The sequence below is a fragment of the Microcaecilia unicolor genome, chromosome 12, assembly GCF_901765095.1.
Source record: "Microcaecilia unicolor chromosome 12, aMicUni1.1, whole genome shotgun sequence".
Classification (NCBI taxonomy): domain Eukaryota; kingdom Metazoa; phylum Chordata; class Amphibia; order Gymnophiona; family Siphonopidae; genus Microcaecilia; species Microcaecilia unicolor.
The window spans coordinates 104,342,999-104,369,498 of record NC_044042.1 but is presented as its reverse complement, the minus strand read 5'-3'; the positions used below and the strand labels follow the sequence as shown (position 1 = coordinate 104,369,498).

General features: G+C 46.1%; 1 protein-coding gene across 3 annotated transcripts in view; it reads left to right on the top strand.

The window, feature by feature from the left end:
* The window catches only part of ARHGAP27 (Rho GTPase activating protein 27), a 258,259-nt gene that overhangs the window by 131,702 nt on the left and 100,057 nt on the right, over positions 1–26,500 (top strand). For all 3 annotated transcript variants that reach the window (XM_030220824.1, XM_030220826.1, XM_030220825.1), the window contains 2 exons: positions 24,620–25,051; positions 25,630–25,854. In XM_030220824.1, the coding sequence (XP_030076684.1) occupies positions 24,620–25,051; positions 25,630–25,854 (657 nt within the window). The remainder of the gene's footprint in view (positions 1–24,619; positions 25,052–25,629; positions 25,855–26,500) is intronic.

The window sequence follows — 26,500 nt, the reverse complement described above, 5'->3', positions numbered from 1 at the left end:
GCACACTGTAGCCCTGGCACAGATCCTGGTTGGGGAGGGGGGTTGTGGCACACTGCAGCCCTGGCACAGATTCTGGTGGGAGAAAGGAATTGACACTGTAGCCCTGGCACAGATCCTGGTTGGGGAGGGGGTTGTGGCACACTGTAGCCCTGGCACAGATTCTGGTGGGAGAAAGGAATTGACACTGTAGCCCTGGCACAGATCCTGGTTGGGGAGGGGGTTGTGGCACACTGTAGCCCTGGCACAGATCCTGGTGGGGGAGGGGGGTTGTGGCACACTGTAGCCCTGGCACAGATCCTGGTGGGGGAAGGGGGGTTGTGGCACACTGCAGCCCTGGCACAGATTCTGGTGGGAGAAAGGAATTGACACTGTAGCCCTGGCACAGATCCTGGTTGGGGAGGGGGTTGTGGCACACTGTAGCCCTGGCACAGATCCTGGTGGGGGAGGGGGGTTGTGGCACACTGTAGCCCTGGCACAGATCCTGGTTGGGGAGGGGGGTTAAGGCACACTGTAGCCCTGGCACAGATCCTGGTTGGGGAGGGGGTTGTGGCACACTGTAGCCCTGGCACAGATCCTGGTGGGGGAGGGGGGTTGTGGCACACTGTAGCCCTGGCACAGATTCTGGTTGGGGTGGGGGGTTGTGGCACACTGCAGCCCTGGCACAGATTCTGGTGGGAGAAAGGAATTGACACTGTAGCCCTGGCACAGATCCTGGTTGGGGAGGGGGTTGTGGCACACTGTAGCCCTGGCACAGATCCTGGTGGGGGAGGGGGGTTGTGGCACACTGTAGCCCTGGCACAGATCCTGGTTGGGGAGGGGGGTTGTGGCACACTGTAGCCCTGGCACAGATCCTGGTTGGGGAGGGGGTTGTGGCACACTGTAGCCCTGGCACAGATCCTGGTGGGGGAGGGGGGTTGTGGCACACTGTAGCCCTGGCACAGATTCTGGTTGGGGAGGGGGGTTGTGGCACACTGCAGCCCTGGCACAGATTCTGGTGGGAGAAAGGAATTGACACTGTAGCCCTGGCACAGATCCTGGTTGGGGAGGGGGTTGTGGCACACTGTAGCCCTGGCACAGATCCTGGTGGGGGAGGGGGGTTGTGGCACACTGTAGCCCTGGCACAGATCCTGGTTGGGGAGGGGGGTTAAGGCACACTGTAGCCCTGGCACAGATCCTGGTGGGGGAGGGGGGTTGTGGCACACTGTAGCCCTGGCACAGATCCTGGTGGGGAAGGGGGGTTAAGGCACACTGTAGCCCTGGCACAGATCCTGGTGGGGGAGGGGGGTTAAGGCACACTGCAGCCCTGGCACAGATCCTGGTTGGGGAGGGGGGTTAAGGCACACTGTAGCCCTGGCACAGATCCTGGTGGGGGAGGGGGGTTGTGGCACACTGTAGCCCTGGCACAGATCCTGGTTGGGGAAGGGGGGTTGTGGTACACTGCATCCCTGGCACAGATGTTGGTGGTGGGGGTGGGGGGTTTGAGGCTCTGCTTTGTTCTGACCCATTCACTTTGTGAGTGCTTCACTTCCTTTCATGGATTTCCGGTTTGCACTGAACAGGATGTTTCTAACTTATGTTTCACATCTCAGGGTAGCAACAGTAAAAATAGGCACAGAAATGCTCAGCCTCAGACCCAGCAGGAAGATATTTGACGTTACTGAGGTTGGAATGGAAATGAGACTTTAAAGAGGCTCCAAAATAAACACTCACCAGTGCATCCACTAGATCACTTAGTCTCCTTCCTTTTTGAAATGAAGGCCGTTCTTTAAATATTACTGGTCTAGTTTACACATCTTTCAGAATTTTCCTCCTCCGTCTGCCCTTCTGCTCTCAGGCTTTACCAGGACACATTGTGTAAATTAATCATGGCCTAGTCTTATGGGCCTGGGTTGCACAGTTTTTAGAGGAAACACAGAAGGAGCTTTCCCTTTGAAGGTTCATCCCAAGGGGACATTTGGACCTGCTTCTGGAGACTTTCTCTTCCATTTATCAGTGTGGCACTGACATTAAGTACCTCTGACCAAGTACCTCTGACCATGTTGTATTCATGCTTTGTGAGAGCTGTTTCCACAAGTAAGTACCAACAACCGTATAAGTTGGCATGTCTAAAATGTCCACTCCCTCAGTTTGACAAGGAGTGCGACTGCGACCAGGATTCACGGTACACTTGTTTTTTGCCATTTTACATTCCTAGAAGTCCATGCAGTATTTTCATCACATGATAGGCCATAGTAACATAGTAGATGACGGCAGAAAAAGACCTGCACGGTCCATCCAATCTGCCCAACAAGATAAACTCATATGTGCTACCTTTTGTGTATACCTTACCTTGATTTGTACCTGTCTTTTTCAGGGCACAGACCGTATAAGTCTGCCCAGCACTATCCCCTCCTCCCAACCACCAGCCCCGCCTCCCACCACCGGCTCTGGCACAGACCGTATAAGCCTGCCCAGCACTGTCCTCGCCTCCCAACCACCATGGACAGTTTTAACACACATGCCTTGAGAAAGTTCCTAGGAAAAATACCATAGTTTGTCTTTGAAAAGCGAACAAGTCTGACTCTGAACCTCCTGTTTTATACCCAGACCCAGTGTGGAGTACCTGATCTGTAAGTGTCTGCAACCTTTATACCTGCTGTTTGGGGGGGGGGGGGGGGGGGGGGGAGAAGAAGATAAGTAAAACTTATACATTTGACAATATGAAGCATGTGTGCTGGTGTCCTCTTCTGACCTAAGCACATCCACAGAAATGCAGCTAAATTATGCATGTTATGGAAACTCAGTGTACTTTCAGCACAACAGACTCAGCAAACATCCAAAGTGCTGTTTTGAAGTTGCTCATCACAGAAAAAGGCTCACTGGGTTAGAGAGCTACATCTTTCTGTCCTGTAAACACTGAATCTTAGGGATGTGTACCGGGAAAGGAATGCTTGGTTCATTTTCAGATCTTGGGCCTTTATTCATGATTTGTTTGTTTTGTGCTAGAAATGTTTTGATGCACATTAGAACTTAATGCATGTGGGTTGACTTTACATGCAGTAAACCAGTTTTGCATGCACCGACTGTGGGCTTCCTGATAGATCAGGAAGACTGGAAAGAGCTGCTGCTTGTAGCTTGGAAAAGTGAAAGCTCATGGGGTGACTTGATACTGATTATCAAAATCACAGGCGGAGATCACAGTCAATCCTTGGAGCTACGCACTATACGGGGGAAGGCGGTGTCCATTGCTCTGAAACTCTATTACGCATGACATTTTGTATTCTGAGTGCTTTTTTTCTTTTTGAAAATTGTAATTAAAAAAAATTTCTTTCATTTTTTTCCATTAATGTTTTATTTTCTTTTTCCAGAAGTAAACCATCATGTTTCACTGTTCCTGGTATATACATTGTGCCATAGATGGACTGTATAAAAAGCATCAGTCATACCTCATCTCCATTGGGTACAGAGCAAAAAGCGAAGGCTTAAATTACAGCAGATGCCAGTCATTACAAAGAACTTTTACCTTGTACAAGTTTATCCAAAGATTCAGATTTATTATTTAGAACCCACCCTTGTCCAGGGCGAGGATCAACAGATCATACAGTTAAAAATACACACAACAATAACAGTCTTAGACATTAATAAAAAAAAAAAAATCTGTACTGCGCCATAGGTATCCCCTATATCCCAAAACACGAATGCATGTGTCCCAACCAGAGTCATGTCAAATCATATGAGAGACATGGAGGGGCATTTTCGAAAGGGACAGCCAAGTTGCGATTTTTGAAACAAGATAGACATCCATCTTTCGTTTTGAAAATACCGTCAGAGACATCCAAATTCTTAAATTTGGATGTCCCTAGACATGGACGTTTCTGACTTTCAGCGATTTTCGAAACCAAAGACGTCCATGTCAAAACGTCCTAATGCAAGCCATTTGGTCATGGGAGGAGCCAGCATTTGTAGTGCACTGGTCCCCCTGACATGCCAGGACCCCAACCGGGCACCCTAGGGGACACTGCAGTGGACTTCATAAATTGCTCCCAGTTACTTAGCTTGTGTGCTGAGCCCCCCCAAAACCCCCCTAACACCCACAACCCACAACTGTACACCACTACCATAGCCCTTACCAGTGAAGGGGGGCACCTACATGTGGGTACAGTGGGTTTCTGGTGGGTTTTGGAGGGCTCGCTGTTTCCTCCACAAACATAACAGGTAGGGGGATGGGGCTGGGTCCGCCTGTCTGAAGTGCACTGCACCCACTTAAACTGCTCCAGGGACCTGCATGCACTGTCATGAACCTGAGTATGACATCTGAGGCTGGCACGACTTATTTTTAAAGATGTTTTTTGAGGGTGGGAGGGGGTTAGTGACCACTGGGGGGGTAACGGGAGGTCATCCTTAATTTCCTCCGGTGGTCATCTGGTCATTTTGGGCACCTTTTTGTGCCTTATTCGTAAGAAAAACACATCCGGGTGAAAACATCCAAGTGTTCGTCAGGGATGTCCTTGTTTTTTTCAATTATGGGTCAAGGACGTCCAAGTTTTAGGCACGCCCAAGTCCCGCCTTCGCTACACCTCCGACACGCCCCCTTGAACTTTGGCCATCCCTGCGACGGACTGCTGTTGGAGAAGTCCAAAATCGGGTTTCGATTATACGATCTGGACGTCCCTGGGAGAAGGACGTCCATCTTCCGATTTATGTCGAAAGATGGATGTCCTTCTCTTTCGAAAATGAGCCCAAAAGTAAGCCATACACAATAAATGTACCTTCAAGTGACGTTTAAATGTCCATGAATGAGTATCATTTTTCAATCCAGAAAGCAACTTATTCCATTTGGTAGGTCCAGTAATTGAGAAGGTCCCTTTTCTAGTCACATCCAAATGCAGATGTTTCAAAGCAAGTACAACCAAATTACCAGCTGCCATCGAACATAACTGCCGTGATGGTACATATCTCTTAACTGCATGCCTCAAATAAGCAAAGGGTCTGGATGCAGCACAAATTTAACCAACATTAGGAAATTAAAGTTTACCCGAAAAGCAATTGGTAACCATCTGAGTCTCTTGAAATATACAGAAATGCGCTCAAATGTAGGCAAACCAAAAAATTAAGCGCACTGCTGAATTTTGTACCACCTGCAGTGATCGAATTCAGGTTACAGGTAACCCCAAATAACAACATTGCAGTAGTCTAGGCCACTGAAAACAAACACAATCCATCCGGTCCCCAAATTGAGGGAGCTCAGAGAGGTTCTGGCGGGTCCTCTTAAAGATTTGTTTAATAAATCCTTGCAGACGGGAGAGGTTCCGAGGCATTGGAGATCAGCGGATGTGGTCCCTCTTCACAAAAGTGGTGATAGGGAAGAAGCTGGAAACTACAGGCCGGTAAGCCTCACTTCGGTTATTGGAAAAGTAATGGAAGCGATGCTGAAGGAAAGGATAGTGAATTTCCTGGAAACCAATAAGTTGCAAGATCCGAGACAACATGGATTTACCAAAGGGAAATCGTGCCAAACGAACCTCATTGAATTCTTTGATTGGGTGACAGGAGAATTGAATCAGGGACGAGCTATGGACGTAATCTACTTAGATTTCAGCAAAGCTTTTGACACGGTTCCCCACAGGAGGCTATTAAATAAACTGGATGGGCTGAAGATAGGACCCGAAGTGGTGAACTGGATTAGGAACTGGCTGACGGACAGACGCCAGAGGGGGTGGTGGTGAATGGAATTCGCTCGGAGGAGCAAAAGGTGAGTAGTGGAGTGCCTCAAGGATCGGTGCTGGGGCCGATTCTGTTCAATATATTTGTGAGTGACATTGCTGAAGAGTTAGAAGGTAAAGTTTGCCTATTTGCGGATGATACTAAGATCTGTAACAGAGTGGACACCCCGGAGGGAGTGGAAAACATGAAAAAGGACCTACGGAAGCTAGAAGAATGGTTTAAGGTTTGGCAACTAAAATTCAATGCGAAGAAATGCAAAGTGATGCACTTAGGGAGTAGAAATCCACGGGAGACGTATGTGTTAGGCGGGGAGAGTCTGATAGGTACGGATGGGGAGAGGGATCTTGGGGTGATAGTATCTGAGGATTTGAAGGTGACGAAACAGTGTGACAAGGCGGTGGCCCTAACTAGAAGGTTGTTAGGCTGTATAGAGAGAGGTGTGACCAGCAGAAGAAAGGGGGTGTTGATGCCCCTGTATAAATCGTTGGTGAGGCCCCACCTGGAGTAGTGTGTTCAGTTTTGGAGGCCGTATCTTGCTAAGAATGTAAAAAGAATTGAAGCGGTGCAAAGAAAAGCTACGAGAATGATATGGGATTTGCGTTACAAGACATATGAGGAGAGACTTGCTGACCTGAACATGTATACTCTGGAGGAAAGGAGAAACAGGGGTGATATGATACAGACGTTCAAATATTTGAAAGGTATTAATCTGCAAACGAACCTTTTCCGGAGATGCGAAGGCAGTAGAACGAGAAGACATGAAATGAGATTGAAGGGGGGCAGACTCAAGAAAAATGTCAGGAAGTAGTGGATGCTTGGAATGCCCTCCCGCGGGAGGTGGTGGAAACAAAAACGGTAACGGAATTCAAACATGCGTGGGATAAACATAAAGGATTTCTGCTCAGAAGGAATGGATCCTAAGGAGCTTAGACGAGATTGGGTGGCAAAGCCGGTGGCGGGAGACGGAGATGGTGCTGGGCAGACTAATATGGTCTGTGCCAGAGCCGATGGTGGGAGGCGGGGCTGGTGGTTTGGAGACGGGGATAGTGCTGGGCAGACTTATATGGTCTGTGCCCGGAAAAGGACAGGTACAAATCAAGGTAAGGTATACACAAAAAGTAGCACATGTGAGTTTAACTTGTTGGGTAGACTGGATGGACCGCGCAGGTCTTTTTCTGCCGTCATCTACTATGTTACTATTTTGGATCTCTGTTTCATAGTCTTTAAGGGTTCGATATTAAAAGCAATTTAACTGGCAGAAATGGCTCCTGGTTAAGCCCTTAACCAGCTAGTACCACTGAAAATGTCCTGTTTGCGCTCATCACGAAACTGCCCCAGGTACAAAAAAAACCCTTAGATTGTGAACCCAAGAGGGACAAAAGAAAAGTATCTGCATATAATGTGTTCAGCGCTGCATACGTCTAGTAGCGCTATAGAAATGATTAGTAGAAGTAGCAGTAGCTTTTGCTAGCTCCAATACCGGGAAAATCAATTCCAGAACCCAGACATGACCCAGCATTGAATTTTCAGGGATAACATTGGCTACCGTCAGCAAAACACTGATCACTGCCAGCTGAATATTGGGCCCTCAATATTTTTAATAGCTGACTAGACACATATCTGTCTGAGACACAACCAGCCCTGGATTAACCATTAAACAAAATAAGCAGGTGTTTAGGGCACCAAGGGAAGGGGGGCACTACTAGGGCTACCATATGTCTGGATTTACCCGGACATGTCCTCTTTTTGAGGGCATGTCTGGGCAACCGGGCAGGTTTTGCTAATCTGCCCGTTTGTCCAGAAATCCGGACAAACGGGCAGATTGCTAGCCTACCCTCCCCTTACTTACTACTGCCCTGGTACATAAGTACATAAGTAATGCCACACTGGGAAAAAACTAAGGGTCCATCGAGCCCAGCATCATAGGGAAGTCGTCCCGTCCCTGCTATCATTTTAGTCGCCCTTCGCTGCACCTTTTCCAATTCTACTATATCTTTCTTGAGATGCGGCAACCAGAATTGAACACAATACTCAAGGTGCGGTCGCACCATGGAGCGATTCAACAGCATTATAACATCTTCACACCTGTTTTCCATACCTTTCCTAATAATACCTAACATTTTATTCGCTTTCCTAGCCGCAGCAGCACACTGAACAGAAGGTTTCAGTGTATTATCAACGACGACACCCAGATCCCTTTCTTGGTCCGAAACTCCTAACGTGGAACCTTGCATGACGTAGCTATAATTCGGGTTCTTTTTTCCCACATTCATCACCTTGCACTTGCTCACATTAAACGTCATCTGCCATTTAGCCGCCCAGTCTCCCAGTCTCGTAAGGTCCTCATGTAATTTTTCACAATCCTGTCGCGCGTTAATGACTTTGAATAACTTTGTGTCATCAGCAAATTTAATTACCTCACTAGTTACTCCCATCTCTAAATCATTTATAAATATATTAATATATTAAAATATATTAAAAGCAGCGGTCCTAGTACAGACCCCTGAGGAACCCCACTAATTACCCTTCTCCATTGTGAATACTGCCCATTTAACCCCACTCTCTGTTTCCAATCCTTCAACCAGTTTTTAATCCACAATAGGACATTACCTCCTATCCCATGACCCTCCAATTTCCTCTGTAGCCTTTCATGAGGTACCTTGTCAAATGCCTTTTGAAAATCCAGATACACGATATCAACCGGCTCCCCTTTGTCCACATGTTTGTTTACTCCTTCAAAGAATTGAAGTAAATTGGTCAGGCAAGATTTCCCCACACTAAAGCCGTGCTGATTTGGTCTCAGTAATCCATGTCCTTGGATGTGCTCTGTAGTTTTGTTTTTAATAATAGCCTCTACCATTTTCCCCGGCATCGACGTCACACTCGCCGGTTTATAATTTCCCGGATCTCCCCTGGAACCTTTTTTAAAAATCAGCGTTACATTGGCCAACCTCCAATCTTCCGGTACCACGCTCGATTTTAAGGATAAATTGCATATCACTAGCAGTAGCTCCGCAAGCTCATTTTTCAGTTCTATCAGTACTCTAGGATGAATACCATCCGGTCCAGGAGATTTGCTACTCTTCAGTTTGCTGAACTGCCCCATTACATCCTCCAGGTTTACCGTGAAGTCAGTAAGTTTCTCCGACTTGTCTGCTTGGAATACCATTTCCGACCTCTTCTGCCTCTGGGGCAGGAAAGAGCCCCCTCTTTCCTGCCCGGAGCGCTGCCCTGCATGCATCCTTCCTGTTCGTGATCTCGGCACCGATTCAAAATGGCTGCCGAGAGTTGAAGTGACCTCGCGAGACTTCAACTCTTGGCAGCCATTTTGAATCAGCACTGAGATCACCAACAGTAAGGATGCATGCAAGGCAGTGCTCCGGGCAGGAAAGCCCCGGAGGCAGAAGAGGTCGGAAATGGTATTTCAAGCAGACGAGTCACTAGACCACCAGGGCAGTAGTAAGGTAAGGGGAGGGGGGTGATGCGGAGGGGGAGTGACAGGGGGGAGGGGAAAATGTGTCAGGGGTGGAGCGAGGGTGTGAAAGGGGTGGGGCGGGGCATGTGTCCTTTTTGGGGGACAAAATATGGTAACCCTAGGCACTACAGAGTTTTCCCCCTAGCTATCATGCCCTTAACTCTTTCACTGCCGTCTGCCACACCCACTATCCAACATGAATTTAAATGGTTTTCTAATCATTATAAATATATATGATATTTTGTTTCATACAATAATGATATTTCTCAGCACTTATTGAGTCTTAATGTCTTGTCAGTTAAGCAATGGAAGGGTTAAGGGGGCACCATGTGGACTTAATCCGGCCCTGCATACAGCAGATTCTGCCTGGAAGCAGGCTTTGACCCCTTGCAGTCTCCTCCAACCGTATGGTTCTAAGATTAAATTTCATAAGCATCGTGATCTGTTTTAGAATGATGATACAGGCAGCTCAAGAACCCATTTTGCTTTTCTGATCAGTTCCAGAACAAGTAATTTCAGGTACTGCTGGCTGATGTGGTTGTTTCACAGATGCAGTGGGTGGCAGCTGGTGGAAAAAGATCTTGAGCTGTTTATTTGTTGGTATAATAAGGGCATAAAAATGTGTCATGTGAGGTCAGACTAAAAGTCTGTTGTCCAGTATCCTGATTCCAACAGTGGCCAGTCCAGGTCAGTAAGAAATACCTATCAGATACCAAGAAACTGACCCATTCTGTGTTGCTGACATTCAGATAATACAATTCGTTACAAACAACATTACACACTTAAAAATAGGCACAATGTAACCCAATACACACAACTCAGTTACAAGAGCCCACTACATATTTCTTAAATAGAAAAGTTTTAAGCAACCTTCGAAAAAACATAAAAATCAGTACTTGCCCTAAGTTCCAAAAACCTGACCCTTCCTCACTGAAGGAAAGGACAATAAAAGCTGGTCTGATTTACCCCCTAAAAATACATTCATTGCAGTAGCCAAGTAAGGCAGAGCCCTGCCCCACCCTGCAGCATCTTAAAAGTTCTAATCCCCAACTTAAAATAAATCTGAGCCTCAACCGTTTGAACCTTTTCCTCCAGCAAATCGTCCAAACTCCCGCTAAAGCCCACAATACTAGGTGCCTTGAATGCTTGCTCTGGCTATGAATCCCATTATTTCCATCCAGCACCCCCTCCCCCATCCTAGTACTGTTTGAAAGGGTAACAAACTATTTCCTATTTACCTGTTCAACTCCGCTTATGGTTTCAGAAACTTCTCTCGTATCCCCTTTCCAAGCTGAAGAACCCTAATCTGTTTAGCCGTTCTTCAGAAGGGAGCTGTTCTACCCTCTTTCTCATTTGGATTGCAGCTTTTCTAGTTCTGCTGTTACCTTTTATTTATTAGGGGTTTTATTTTTCTGAGATGGGCAACTGGAACTGCAGACAGCACTCAAGATGTGATTGTACCATGATATTCTGTTGCTGAGGATTTCAACATCATTTCCCGAGATCCTGCTCCACTCCCTCTTCTGTTACATTCTGCTCTTCTTGCCCTCAGCCACAGCCTGCCTTGGCTCTGGCTGAGGGCGAGAAGAGTGGAACATAACAGAACGGCAGAGATTAGAGCACGACTCACAAGACCGTCAGCTGCTTTCAGGAAAGGGGGAGGGGAGTTCAAGACGTCCAGTCTGACACTTGGCCGAAACATGGTGCCGTATCAGGTCCTACCAGGAATAAAGTAGTCTTCTTTTACCAAATCGTTGCCCTGTTTTCCTTTGGAAGACCTGTGTTGGCTACACTACTTTCTTTTCTGGCCTTTAAATGCAAGCATTTGCCTAGATTTATAGCTCAATTTGTGAATGTAGTGCTGAAAATCAGTTCCAAGCGCCAAAGTTTTCCTGCCCTAAATTTGCCTGTCACACCTACTTTTTTGCTCCTAAATGTAGGAGTTTAGTGAAATTTAGGGCATACATTTAGGCGCTCTGCCCTACAAAATTTTCAAAGAGACCAGTTTAAGACCATTCCTTTGAAAATTAGGAACATGAACCTTTTGAACGTTGGACCATTTTTTTTTCTACTGAGGATTTCTCCTGGTCATGATTTTGGATTTTGACCGAGCTGCTGGAGGGCCAGAAACACAAGCTCCTTTGTGCTCCCCATCCCTGACTTTCTGATGTCCATTGTGCAAGATGATCTTTGGGTCTTCCTTCTGTTGCTATTTTGATTGGGTTTTTTTTTTATATATTTTTTTTTTGTGTGTTCTATAATTATTTTTTTGTATTTTGTTTCCTACAACTTCTGTGTTCTAGAAATATTTACACTAATATACTAGAACTACTATTTGCCCTAGTGTTCTAGAACTACTACGTACCATAGTGTTCTATTACTAATACTTATCCTAGTGTTTTAGTAGTAACTTACCCTAGTATTTTACAACTGTTACTTACCCTAGTGATCTACAACTACTAGTTACCCTATAGTTCTAGAGCTATTAGTGCTGTAGAACTACTACGTACCATAATGTTCTAGAACTACTATGTACGATAGTGTTCTATTACTACTATTTATCCTAGTGTTCTAGAACTATTAGTGTTCTGAACTATTAGTGTTCTAAAACTAATATTCTAGTGTTCTACAACTATTTACCCTAGTGTTTTAGAGCAACTAGTGTTTTAGAAATACTACTTACCCTAGTCATCTAGAACTACTGCATACCATAGTGTTTTAGACTACTAATGTTCTAGAACTACTGGTGTTTTAGAACTTCTACTTTAGTGTTCTAGAACTACTACAAACCATAGTGTTCCAGAACTACTGTGTACCCTAGTGTTCTAGAGCCACTACTGTCATTCTAGAAATACTAGTGTTCTAGAACTACTGATTACCATAGTGTTCTAGAACTATGTGCTCTAGTGTTCTAGAAGTACTACTTATCCTAGTCTTCTGGAATTACAAGTGTTCTAGAACTACTGTTATAGAACTACTACTGGTCTTGAACTATATATATATTTTTTATTACATTTGTACCCCGCACTTTCCCACACAATGCAGGCTCAATGCGACATACATAGTAATTCGAAATACAAAGTCTTATAACAGAAATTTCAAAACGGTAGTGAAACATTATGAAGTTGAGCTTGAATAATGTATGATGAGTTTGATAATGTGTGATTAGGATAAAATAGGGTAGACAGGATAGGATAATATAAGTTGGAAGAAAAGGGGTAAGGAAGGATATAATAAAGGGGAGATGGAGAAGAGAAGGATGGGATGCATAGAGGGGGAATGGGGAGGAGGGATAAGTAAAACCAGTGATGAGGTTGGCATCTAAGTCAGAACAGAATTGGAAGTGGAGGTTGGTAAGATTAGGTTGGGACATTGGAGTAGGTTTGCTTAAAGAGGTGAGCTTTCAACATTTTTCTAGTGTTCTAGAACTACTACATACCATAGTGTTCTAGAACTATGTACCTAGTCATCTGGAACAACCAGTGTTCTAGGACTAATACTCTAGTAGTTGTAGAACACTATTTACCCTAGTGTTCTAGAACTAGTGTTTTAGAACTACTACTTCCATATCATCAAGCTGATCAATCCATAGACTGGTGGGTTGTGTCCATCTACCAGCAGGTGGAGATAGAGAGCAAACTTTTGCCTCCCTATATGTGGTCATGTGCTGCCGGAAACTCCTCAGTATGTTCTCTATCTCAGCAGGTGGTGGTCACACACAGCAGCAGCTCTGGCTAGGCCTCCAAGCCTAATCCTTAGGTTTTGTTGAGGCCTGGGGTTGAGGGCTCTTTTGAGCAAGTGCAAACCTGGTGGTGCCAGGTCCCTCCTTTTCTCCCCCCTCCCGCTGGCTCCGTTTACAAAAAAAAAAAAAAAAAAAATTTTTAAACGTCTTTAAAGGCGTTTAATTCGACGTTTCTTTAAACGTTCATTGCAGCTACTCACTGGGACACCAGTTCGTTACAGCTCGGAGCGGCAAGCAGGTAATTTTACCTTTTTATAGCGGGCAGGGGGTTCCCCGATTCTTCTCCTCGTGGCAATGGCGTCGGAGGGCGAGGGCGCAAAGGGTCGCTCCCCAGATCGCTGGAGCGCTTCTAGAGGGGATGCGGGGGTTTTACAACCTGATTCGCCCTTGATGGGTGATAGTTTAGTGACCGATGAATGTCCCGGTCGTTCCTCCGGCGTGGCGTTTTTTTCCCGCCATAAACGCCCATCCCCCGCTCCTCGCCTCCGCCATCTTGGCCGGCCACGCGGCTCGGACGGCTTCTTCGTGGGCCGCCCTTGAGGTTGGAGACATTAATGCCATGAACGCCCTTAATTTGGGCGACGGCACAAAAGCGGCTAAAGTTAAGCGCCGTTCTTCCCGCGCGGCTCCTTCACGGAGTTTCGCGCCGGACGCCATTTTGGATGCGCAGCATGTCTCTCCCCCGCTATTGCGAGCGCCGGTTGAGAGTGCGTCTAGGGCTGTTGCCCAGGCTGCGGAAGTGCACAGTCTGGGGGGTTTCTCCCCCGAGTTTGTTTTGCTGCTGCATCAGGCTTTCCTCATGCAAAACGCTGCCCCTGCTCCCTCTTCTGATAAAGAGGTTGAGGTTCCCAGAGGTAAACGCCCTCGGGTTGATTTCCAGGCCTTGGAGGACTTTTGTCTCCTCCAATGTAGATGAGGGCAGCGTGTCTGAGGTCTCCCAACGATCCTTTGCGGATTCCTTGGAGGAGATAGATCCCCGCTCGGATGGAGCGGATGACCCCTCTGCAGCGCGGCTTTTTAGCCCAGAGGATTTGCCCAACCTGTTGTTACAGGCCATGGACACTTTGAAGATTTCCTCTCCGGAGGACGTCTCTCCCTCAGCCCCTGTTGGCTCTGCCATTATGCTGTGGACGAAGCGCCCGCCTAGAACCTTCCACGTGCATGATGCCATGCACACCTTAATTGCGGCTCAATGGGATGTCCCGGAAACGAGCCTTAAAGTGGCTAGGGCTATGTCCCGCCTCTATCCTTTGGCTGTGAGTGAACGTGAGGCCTATCTGTGGCCTACCGTGGATTCTTTAATCACTGCGGTGACTAAGAAAACGGCGTTGCCGGTGGAAGGTGGCACGGCCCTAAAGGACGCCCAAGACAGAAGATTGGAGGCGGCCTTAAGGTCGTCCTTGGAGGCAGCTGCTTTAAGTTTGCAGGCCTCAGTTTGCGGCTCCTATGTGGCCAGGGCGTGCCGGACTATGGTGCAGCGGGCTTCCCCCTCGGATCATTCCTTGAGGGCTGATTGGCCGGCCCTGGAATCGGGCTTAGCCTATTTGGCAGACTTGCTGTATGATGTCTGGAGAGCCTCAGCTAAAGGCATGGCTCAGACAGTCTCTGCGCGGCGGTGGCTTTGGCTGAAACATTGGTCTGCTGACCACGCCTCTAAATCCCGCCTGGCTAGATTGCCTTTTAAAGGCAAGCTGCTCTTTGGGGTCGAGCTGGACAAAATCGTGACCGATCTCGGCACGTCTAACGGCAAGAAATTACCAGAGGTCAGGGCTCGGGTTAGTACTCGTCCCGATACCTCCATACCGCCCGGGCAAGTCGGGTTCCTCTGCCCCCTCTTCCTTCAAGAGGAATTTCTCCCCCAAGCAGCATTCCTTTCGCAGAGACCGCCGTCCCGGAGGTGCTCCCTCCGGTCCTCCCCCAGGGTCTCGTACCCAATGACGGGGCCTTGGTCCACGCCCCAGTGCAGATTGGAGGACGGCTGTCCTCGTTTCTGGGCGAGTGGATCACTATAACTTCAGACGCGTGGGTGCTGGAAGTCATCAGAGACGGCTACAAGCTAGAGTTCTGCCAACCCTTAAGAGACGGGTTTGTACTCTCTCCCTGCAAGTCTCCGGTCAAGCTGTGGTAGTGCAGCAGACCTTGGACAACCTGATCCGCCTGGGTGCGGTCGTTCCGGTGCCAAAAAATCAGATTGGCAATGGACGTTACTCCATTTACTTTGTGGTTCCAAAGAAAGGAGGTTCTGTCCGGCCTATCCTCGACCTCAAAGGGGTCAATCGGGCCTGGAAAGTGAGGCACTTTCGCATGGAGACTCTCCGCTCTGTTATAGCGGCAGTGAAGGCAGGAGAGTTCTTGGCTTCCTTGGACATCAAGGAAGCGTACCTGCATATTCCCATCTGGCCTCCTCTCCAACGCTTTCTGCGTTTTACAGTCCTGAGATGACACTTCCAGTTCAGAGCCCTCCCTTTCGGGTTGGCTACTGCTCCGCGGACCTTTTCCAAAGTAATGGGGGTCATAGCGGCCTTCCTGCTAAAGGAAGGAGTACAAGTCCATCCTTATCTGGACGACTGGTTGATCCGAGCCCCCTCTTATGCAGAGTGCGGCAAAGCTATGGACCGGGTAGTTGCTCTTTTGAGCTCCCTGGGATGGATCATCAACTGGAAGAAGAGCCAGCTGCGCCCGACTCAGTCCCTGGTGTATCTGGGAGTTCGATTCGACACCCAAGTGGGCAGAGTGTTCCTGCCAGACAATCGGATTGTCAAGCTTCAGGCTCAGGTGGACTAGTTCCTAGTAGCCTCTCCTATTCGGGCTTGGGACTACGTGCAGCTGTTGGGCTCTATGACGGCCACGATGGAAGTAGTGCCCTGGGCCAGGGCTCATATGAGACCACTACAGCTATCTCTGCTGCTGCGCTGGACTCCGATGTCGGAGGATTATGCTGTGCGCCTTCCCGTGGACCCAGCAGTGCGCAAGGCGCTGAGCTGGTGGACGCAGACAGACAAGTTGTCTGCAGGATTGCTTCTGGTGACCCCGGAGTGGATTGTCGTCACGACAGACGCCTCTTTGATGGGCTGGGGAGCCCACTGCTTGGGAAGGACAGCGCAGGGGCTCTAGTCTCCTGCAGAGGCAAGTGGTCTATCAACCTCCTGGAACTCAGAGCCATTCGCTTGGTGTTATTGGAGTTCATCCCGGTACTCATGTTGAAGCCTGTACGGGTCCTGTCGGACAATGCCACGGCTGTGGCCTATATCAACCGCCAGGGAGGTACCAGAGCGCCCCTCTAGCCAAGGAGGCTATGAGTCTTTGCCAGTGGGCGGAAGCGAACCTGGAGCAGCTTTCAGCGGCCCACATTGCCGGAGTCATGAATGTCAAGGCGGACTTTCTCAGTCGCCATACCTTGGAGCCCGGAGAGTGGCAACTATCTGCTCAGGCGTTCTTGGACATCACGAAGCGCTGGGGCCAGCCGAGCCTAGATCTGATGGCGTCATCGGCCAATGGCCAAGTGCCGCGCTTTTTCAGCAGAGGACGGGACCCTCGATCCCTGGGAGTAGATGCTCTTCTCCAACAGTGGCCAACACAAGAGCTCCTCTATGTGTTCCCGCCCTGGCTCATGTTGGGCAGGGTGCTAGACCGGGTGGCAAAGCATCCCGGCAGGGTAATCCTGGTGGGTCCGGATTGGCCCAGACGTCCCTGGTATGCGGACTTGTTCAGGCTCTCAGTCGACGATCCTCTGCGGCTGTCAGTGGAGCAGGGCCTGTTACATCAGGGTCCCGTGGTGATGGAGGATCCCTCTCCCTTTGGTCTTACGGCCTGGCTATTGAGCGGCAGCGTCTGAGGAAGAAGGGCTTCTCAGACAAGGTCATCGCCACTATGCTGAGAGCGAGGAAGCGCTCTACTTCTACTGCTTACGCCAGGGTTTGGCGTATCTTTGCAGCATGGTGTGAAGCAGGCTCACTTTCTCCCTTCACTGCTCCAATTTCTTCAGTGTTGGCGTTCCTGCAAGAAGGTCTGGAGAAAGGCCTGTCGCTCAGTTCCCTTAAAGTCCAGGTAGCGGCTCTGGCTTGCTTCAGGGGCCGCCTGAAGGGTGCTTCCCTGGCTTCGCAGCCAGATGTGGTGCGCTTTCTCAAGGGAGTTAATCACCTGCGCCCTCCTCTGCACTCAGTGGTGCCTGCGTGGAATCTCAACCTGGTGCTAAGAGCATTGCAGAAGCCGCCTTTGGAACCCTTGTCGAGGGCATCTCTGAAAGACCTGACGTTGAAAGCAGTCTTTTTGGTGGCTATCACTTCAGACAGAAGAGTTTCCGAGCTCCAGGCGCTCTCATGTCGAGAGCCTTTTCTGCAGTGCACTGAGGCAGGAGTGACTATTCGCACAGTGCCTTCCTTCCTGCCCAAGATTGGTTCTCGCTTCCATGTGAATCAGCAGCTCTGTCTCCCTTCCTTTCGTAGGGAGGACTACCCAGAGGAGTACTCCGCTCTTGAATATCTGGATGTGAGACGAGTCATCATCAGTTACTTGGAAGTGACCAATGATTTCCGGAAATCGGATCATCTGTTTGTCCTGTTTGCAGGTCCTCGTAAGGGTCTGCAGGCTGCTAAGCCTACAGTGGCAAGATGGGTCCAGGAAGCCATTGCAGCGGCTTATGTGGCCGCGGGGAAGGTGCCGCCTATCCAGCTGAAGGCTCACTCCACGAGAGCTCAGGCGGCCTCGATGGCAGAGGCCGGATCCGTCTCCTTGGAAGAGATATGCAAGGCGGCAACGTGGGCTTCGGCTCATACATTCTCCAAGCATTACCGTTTGACTGTGGCTGCACGGGCGGAGGCCCGGTTTGGAGCTTCAGTGTTGAGGTCAGGGATTTCTATGTCCCGCCCTGGGTGAGTACTGCTTCGGTACATCCCACCAGTCTATGGATTGATCAGCTTGATGATATGGAAGGTAAAATTATGTATAATCATACCTGATAATTTTCTTTCCATTAATCATAGCTGATCAATCCATAGCCCCTCCCAGATATCTGTACTGTTTATATTCTGGTTGAATTTTAGGTTCAAGTTTAGCCTTCAGTTACTTCAGGAGGACTTCGTGTTCAAGTTCTTCTTTCACTTGGATTCTTCAAGAGTTGAGACGACTTTGTGTTACAGTGAGCTGCTGCATTCCTCTCCCCTCCGTTTTACGGGGCTGGATTGAGACATAAATTCTGCCGGCACTCCCTCCCGCTTCGTGCGGCTGTAGGGCAGCTTTGTACCCCTCCCGCTTCGGCGGTGTTAGGGTCAGTCAGCTCCTCCCGCGGTTGCGGTTGCAGGATAAGCCAGATCCCCCCGCATCGGCGGGTGTGGTGTCCCTCCCCCGCTCCGCGGGGATGAGCTGGACGGATTCCCCTCCCCCACTTGTGTGGGGATGAGCTGGGTTAATTCCCCTCCCCCGTTTCGGCGGTGGTGAGCTGGGCAGAGTGTCCCTTCGTGGGTGTAATTCTCTAAGTGCTGAGTCCTGCGGATGGAGCTTTGATATCGACATACTGAGGAGTTTCCGGCAGCACATGACCACATATAGGGAGGCAAAAGTTTGCTCTCTATCTCCACCTGCTGGTAGATGGACACAACCCACCAGTCTATGGATTGATCAGCTATGATTAATGGAAAGAAAATTATCAGGTATGATTATACATAATTTTACCTTATCCTATTCATCTAGAACTACTACTGTTCTAAAACTACATACTATACTGTTCTAGAACTTCTACTTACCGTAGTGTTCCAGAACTAATACTGTTCTAGAACAACTAATTCACTGCTACTGTTCTAAAACTACATACTATACTGTTCTAGAACTTCTACTTACAGTAGTGTTCCAGAACTAATACTGTTCTAGAACAACTAATTCACTGCTACTGTTCTAGAACTACTACTTATGCTAGTCTTCTGGAACTACAAGTATTCTAGAACTACTACTTACCCTAGTGTTGTACAAGTACTGTCATAGAACTACTACTGATCTAGGACTATTAGTGTTCTAGAACTGCTATGTACCCTAGTGTTCTAGAACTACTACTCTAGTGTTGTAGAACTACTAGTGTTCTATAACTACTACCTATCCTTATGTTCTAGAACTACTGGTGTTTCAGAACTACTTATCCTAGTCATCTAGAACTACTATTGTTCTAGAACTACTATGTACCAGCACTACTAGTGTTTTAGAACTACTACTTCACTGCTACTGTCCTAGTACTAGTGTTCTAGAACTACTGCTATAGCACTACTACTGGTCTAGAATTACATACCCAGTATTCTAGACTACTAGTATTTTAGAACTACTACTTCACTGCTACTGTCCTGTACCATAGTGTTCTAGAACTATGTACTATAGTGTTCTAGAGCTACTACTTACCCTAGTGTTCTAAAAGTATTAGTGTCCTAGAACTGCAATGTACCCTAGTGTTCTAGAACTATTAGTGTTCTGAGCTATTAGTGTTTTAGAACTAATACTCTAGTGTTCTACCACTACTATTTACCCTAGTGCTCTAGAACAACTAGTGTTTTAGTACTACTACTTACTAGTCATCTAGAACTACTACTGTTCTAGAACTACTGCATACCATAGTGTGTTAGACTACTAGAACTACTACTATTGGTCTAGAGCTACTATTTATTAGTCTTCTGGAATTACAAGTGGCGTTTTAGAACTACTACTTACCCTAGTGTTCTAGAACTATGAGTGATCTAGAACAACTAATTCACTGCTACTGTTCTAGAACTACTACTTACTCTAGTGTTCCATAATTAACACTTACCCTAGTGTTCTACAACTACTAGCATTTTAGAACTAGTGTGTTCTAGAACTACTACTATTGGTCTAGAGCTACTACTTAATAGTCTTCTGGAATTACAAGTGGTGTTTTAGAACTACCACTTACCCTAGTGTTCCAGAACTATTAGTGTTCTAGAACAACTAATTCACTGCTACTGTTCTAGAACTACTACTTACTCTAGTGTTCCACAATTAACACTTACCCTTGTGTTCTACAACTACTAGCATTTTAGAACTAGTGTTGTAGAACTGCTAGTGTTCTAGAAGTACTATGTACGCTAGTGTTCTAGAACTACTGTTATAGAACTACATACCATGGTGTTCCAGAACTACTACTGTTCTAGAAATATAGAACTACTTAATTGCTACTGTTCTGGAACTGCTATGTATCATAGTGTTCTTGAACTACTACTACTGTACTAGAACTACCGGTGTTTTAGAACTACTGTTTACCCTAGTGTTCTGAACTACTAGTGGTTTAGAACTACTACTGCACTGCTACTGTCCTAGAACTAATAGTGTTCTAGAGCTACAAGGTGCTCTAATGTTCTTGAGCTACTGTTATAGAACTACTACTTACCCTAGTGTTGTAGAACTACTACTACACTGCTGTTCCAAAACTACTATGTACCCTAGTGTTGTAGAACTACTAGTGTTCTAGAACTACTGTTATAGAACTATTACTGGTCTAGAACTACATAGCCTAGCGTTCTAGAACTTACCAGTGTTCTAGAACTACTACCTATCCTATTAATCTAGAACTACTAGTGTTCTACAACTACCAGTGATCTAGTACGGGTATGTACCATAGTGGTCTAGCGCTACTAATACTGTTCTAGAACTACTACTTACCCTAGTGATATAGAACTACTAGTGTTTTAGAACTATTACTTCACTGCTACTGTTGTAGAACTACTACAAACCATAGTGTTCTAGAACTACTACATACACTAGTGTTCTAGAACTACTAATTTTAGTCTTCTGGAACTACTAGTGTTGTAGAACTACTACTTATCCTAGTGTGGTAGAACTACTACTTACTCTAGTATTCTATAACTACTAGGCACCCTATTGTTCTAGAACTTCTGCTCACCCTAGTGTTCTAGAACTTATACCCACCCTAGTGTTCTAGAACTACTGCTTACCCTAGTGTTCTAGAGCTACTACTTAGATGTGCTAGAACAATTTACCTTAGTTTTCTAGAACTACTACTTATAATAATGTGATAGAGCTACTACTTATCCTAGTGTTCTAGAAGTACTACTTACCATTTTAAAAATATTTCTTGTAAATCATTTTGGGGCTGATATTTAAAGGTACTTATTTGGCTAGCTTACTGCTTACTGGTTAAGTGCTGGTGAGGAATATTTAACTTCACTGGCCAGATAGTACCACTGAATATGTCCTCTGCCTCAGCGCAATCTGGACAGTGCCAGCATAGTCCATGTGTTGATCTTGGGTGGAGCCAGATGTCATCTGGGTGGTGGCCATATTCAAACTGCTAACCAGATAAGAAACTGGATAAAGTTAGGACGAAGCATCACTAACTATCTTTGGTTCAGGAAAGAAATGAAGACCTACCTCTTCAGAAAATTCTATAGCTAACACAAGCGAGCGACATCTCACCTCGAACAAATCTACCTGATCAAAATTCGTCAGATAATCACATAAAATATCGTCCTACCTCTATCAACATCCTACCTATACAAATCTACCCGAGTAAATCTCTTCAGATAACCACATGATTTATAGTCCTACCTTTCAGAACTACCCTCAAACATTATAGGAAACTATCTTTGTCCTAACCACATCATAACAATAAAAGCTAATTTATAAATCTCACCTTTGTTTTGAATGATAAAAAGGTGGTATAGCACACTGTTAAATAAACTAAATTAAACGAGAGAGAATATGTCCAACAGAATTTGAAGAGGAGGAAAGGAAGAGGAGATGTCATGCCTGAAAAGATTTTGAAGATGATTGGAACATGCTGAAGGGGACTGGATCATTGTCTGATGCCTTGTGACCAATGTTCTTCCTAAGTAGGAGTCTTCCACCTACAGTCCTGCCAGTGGGGGGTGCTGTTTCAGAATCACATTTTCAGTAGCGAGGGGCAGACCAGCTTTGCAGGACTTCAGAGAACCTGCCTGTCCCTAGCAATTGAAAACAAAATATTGAAGCACCACCTACCACAGGCAGGAATATGGTTGAAAGACTCCTACTCAACTTAGAACATTGCATGTGACCATCTTGGGCTTTAGAGAAGGGGATATAATAAAGACTTCTGACTTACAGAATGCTTTATTTTTAAATTAAATTCACAGTTATGGGCATGGAATGTGTGAATCTGAAACAAAACTCAAAAATGACTCAATAAAAGGTACACGGCCTTGGCTCTACACTCAGAAATGCTGAAGGAGCTAAAGCCGTGTGGGACAATTCAGCTGTCATGGTCAGCAGTGAAAAAATATCAAATAGTGGCAGGTGCCAGATGACATCATAAATTATCCAAATAGCAGACGGAATATTGCCACTATCCAGATGTTTCAGGACTGCCCCGAATCTACTCGCTGTCTGCCCCGGCACTATCTACTTAGGACACAGGTGGTTGGTAAAGACATTCAGAGGCACTAGAGGTGATGTTATTCAGGTAAGTGCTTTTGAATATTGACCCAGTACACTTTAGGGAAACAAAAAGGGAAAAAGTTTGCTACATTAGGGACTTTTAAATAGGGAAGCTCTAATACAAACATTGAAATATCTGGCGTCTTCACTAAAATACTATACATTGGCCTTTTTTTCTATAATATAAAAACTTAAGGGCAAAGGGTCACAATATGGAATTGAAGCGATAAATGGTCAAGAGGATTCTGAAAACTTATTTTATTTGGTGAGATGGAGATGAACTTCCCAGCAGTGAAAGTAGATTCCACAACTGCAACTGTGAAATCAGTGGTACAGTGTCCTGGTCCTGTAAAATGTTGACCAACAGGCGTGGGAACCCTGCTGGCACCAGTATTGTTCATATGATGTCTATGTAAATTGAATCTTGTCTTAAGCATCTGGCCTGTTTCTCCAATATAGCATCCTTCGTTACATTTTTTACACTGAATGATATATACCACATTGGAAGATGAGCAAGTGAAAGATCCCTTTATGTTGAATATCTTTCCTTTGTGGATGACTTTGGGGTCCTGTGAAATATTTTGGCATAGTTTGCAACTGGATAAATTACAGGGAAGTGTGCCCTTCTGTTCCTTTTCAGTCTATGAAGGAAGTTTACTTCTGATTAGCTTGTGTTTTAAATTGGGTGGCTGTCGGAAGGCCAGTACTGGTGGGGATGGGAATATCTCTTTCAGTAATTCATCCTCCTGGAGTATAGGTTGTAGATCTCTTATGATTTTCCTCAGTTTTTCCAGCTCTGGATTGTATGTCACTACAAGCGGGATTCTGTCTGTGGATTTTTTCTTTTTGTACTGTAGCAGATTCTCCCTGGGTGTTTTGAGGGAGGAGGCAATATTCTTAGAGATTATTTTGGGGTTGTAGCCCTTCTGTTTGAAGGATTCAGTCAGGGTTTTAAGGTGTCTGTCTCTGTCCCCTGGGTCAGAGCAGATACGGTGGTATCTTGTGGCTTGGCTGTAAATGATGGCTCTTTTTGTATGTGAAGGATGGAAGCTGGAGTTGTGGAGGTAGCTGCATCTGTCTGTGGGTTTCTTGTATATAGATGTTTGTATACAGCCATCACTGATTGAGACCGTGGTGTCCAAAAAATTGACTTTTTCTGGGGAGTAGTCAATTTTGAATCTGATTGTAGGATGGTATGTATTGAATGCAGAATAAAATTGTTTCAGAGTTTCTTCACCCTCCGTCCAAATCATAAAAATGTCATCGATGTACCGATAGTATTTTAGAGGTTTGGTCTGGTGTGTATTCAGAAATGTCTCTTCCAGCTCAGCCATAAAAAGGTTGGCATATTGGGGTGCTGTCCTGGTGCCCATCGCAGTGCCCATTATTTGCAGATAGATATCATTGTTAAAGTGGAAGTAGTTGTGAGTTAAAATGAATTTGATTAATTTTGTAATAGTTTCTGGTGAGTATTGATGGTCCAGTGTGGATTTTTTTAGGAGTCTTCCACATGCAGCTATGCCATCCGCATGTGGAATGTTGCTGTATAGTGATTCTCAAAGGTAACTTTAAAACCATACAAGAACGTAAGACCTTTGAAGTCAGAATGATTGAATATTTTAACACCCAACAGAAAGGACTTAACAAGGATCTGGGGTTCCTAGCCCATTATAAACCATAAAGCTGTATGTCTCTGTTGATCACCCTCCCCTCACCTATCCACACCCACCCTGTTAGAATATCAATGATATGCTTTGATGTCCCCATGCATACTTCCTACCCACCCCCCTCCTCCCACCCTGTCAGACTGTCATAGTAATGCTTGAATGTTTTCACTTATATACACTGTCAGCTAGCACATTTGCTTATTTCTGATCTGAGGAAGAAGGGCAACCTTCGAAAGCTAATCAAGAAATGTATTAAGTTATGTCCAATAAAAAAGGTATCATCTTATTTTCTTTTCCATGTTTTATTTTGTTTGATTTCTATTGATAACCTTAAGAGTGGAGTAACACGGCTACCACACTCCTCTACACAACTGCAACAAAATTCAAGTGCACGTGTTATGGACCTATAAGGCCCCTATGGTGCAGTGGGGGAACAGGGAGGAGGGTGAGTGAGAAGCCCAGAAGAGCGCAGAATGAGTGAAATCTGTGGTAGCACAGAAGGCAGGTTCTAATAGACAGGCCAAGTAAATCAAACAGTCCATATGTACTAACAGCTTCTGTGTTTCTTATCACTCACTATTCTTCATTTCAATTCTTTTTCTCCAGGCAAAAGAGAAGAAAGAAGCGGGTTCTTCAATCTATGAGAATGTAGAGGTGTTACGCAGGGAAGCTGAGCTCAGTGCCCCCTCCTCTCGCCCACATAGCTCCAGCAGTACCCTCGAAGAATGGGAAACTCACACTGACCTCGGCACAGGGAAAGTCTACTACTACAACAGCTTGACCAGACAGACCACCTGGGATTCGCCTTTTGACCAGGTGGAAGATAAATCTGAACCCCCAGGCAGCCCTCTCTTAGCCTACTCCCCAAGCCCCAGAGACACAGATTGGGAAAAACACTTCGATGAAGTCAGTGGACAGTTCTTCTTCTACAATTCAGAGACAGGGGAGACCTCGTGGGAAGCTCCTGAGCTGGAAGAAGAGCTCAGTCAACAAGAAATGAAACCTGGGCTTTCTCAGTGCAGTTCGATGGACCAGAGGGTACGTGATGCATGCTGTTGGCTTATTCTGCTTTGCTGCTTAGTGAAGTGAAGGGCATTTGCTGTATTCCATAGCTATAAAAAGTGATGATTTCTTGGGCAGATTGCTACATGTTTGAAGTAGACTCTGTAAGGGTGTTGTTATCTTCTACAGTGATCATGGTTTTAGCTTAAGTAGAAGAAACCGAGGTTGAATCCATAATTTTGATATAGGTTTGTGAGTGGGACAGATGGGGGTGAAGATTCCTGGGCAAGGCATGGCCATTCCTTGTGAGCAACCAGTGGCCAGGAGGTACTATGAAACATAGACTGGTTTTATGGCTCTGTATCTCTGAGCCACTAGGTTCTAGAGGTCACAAACTTGGTATACCTATGACTGATCCAGTCCTAGAATCTTCAGGCTTTGTATCCCTGTGCTCATTCACCAAGCCCATCCACTCCATTCTGTGAAGTATCTGCTGCTTAAAATATACATAATCATGCTGGGCTGAATTTCCCTCCCCATGAGAGTAATATTTGAAAGGAGAACTGACAGGCCAGGCCTTATGTAGTGATCATGTTATTTCCTCATGTTTCCAGCCACCCACTCCAGAGACAGATTACCCTGAGCTTTCCCCAGATGAGCTGGAGTGCTACCCCAGAGAAGATTACTCTCCTCTTGCACCGCACACTTCATTTGATTATCCTGATGTTCAGCCGGAGACCTCCCCAACATACCACGGCAATTCCTGGCAACCACTGGGCTGGACTTCCCAGGTCAAAGATGGGCAAACACTCTACACAAACAACTACACACATGAAACGGTAAGGCCTACATCAAGGGCATCTCCAAAGAGTCGTCCATGGTTTATACTTAATGATACACTGGGGCCGATATTCAAAGTGATTTTGCCAGCTGTTGACCAGTTAAATTGCTTTGTCGGGGCTAGCTGCTAATTTTCAGCAGCACTTAATTGGCTAAGTGCCATTGAAATTTGCAGTTAGCGCCTAACTCAATGGTGGCTATGTTGGGGGCGTTCCGAGGGCAGAGTCAGCACTAGGCCACCTAAGTCCCGATATTCAGCCCTTAAGCGGCCAGGTTTAGTGCATAAATGGGACCACATAAAAGCCCATAGCCACTTAAGTGCTGAAAAGCGGCTGGCTATGTGTTATCCAGCTTAAAAATAACCGGATAGCCAATCCCAAAGCCTCCACAGATCCCAGCTTTGAATATCCAGGAATAACTGCCGCCAACTGAGTAACAGACCCTGTGATTTTTTAAAAGTAACAGATACAGCGAAGGGAAATAGGTTGATACTGTTAAGGCTCTTGATTTTAAATGTCTAAACTCAAGGAATTATCACGTTGAAAAAATGTTAAACCCTTCATATTTTTGGTTATATTTTTTAGATTGCAGCATCTATAGATTCGGCAGTATACACTACGGAATAAATTTCAGGTGTCAAAATAA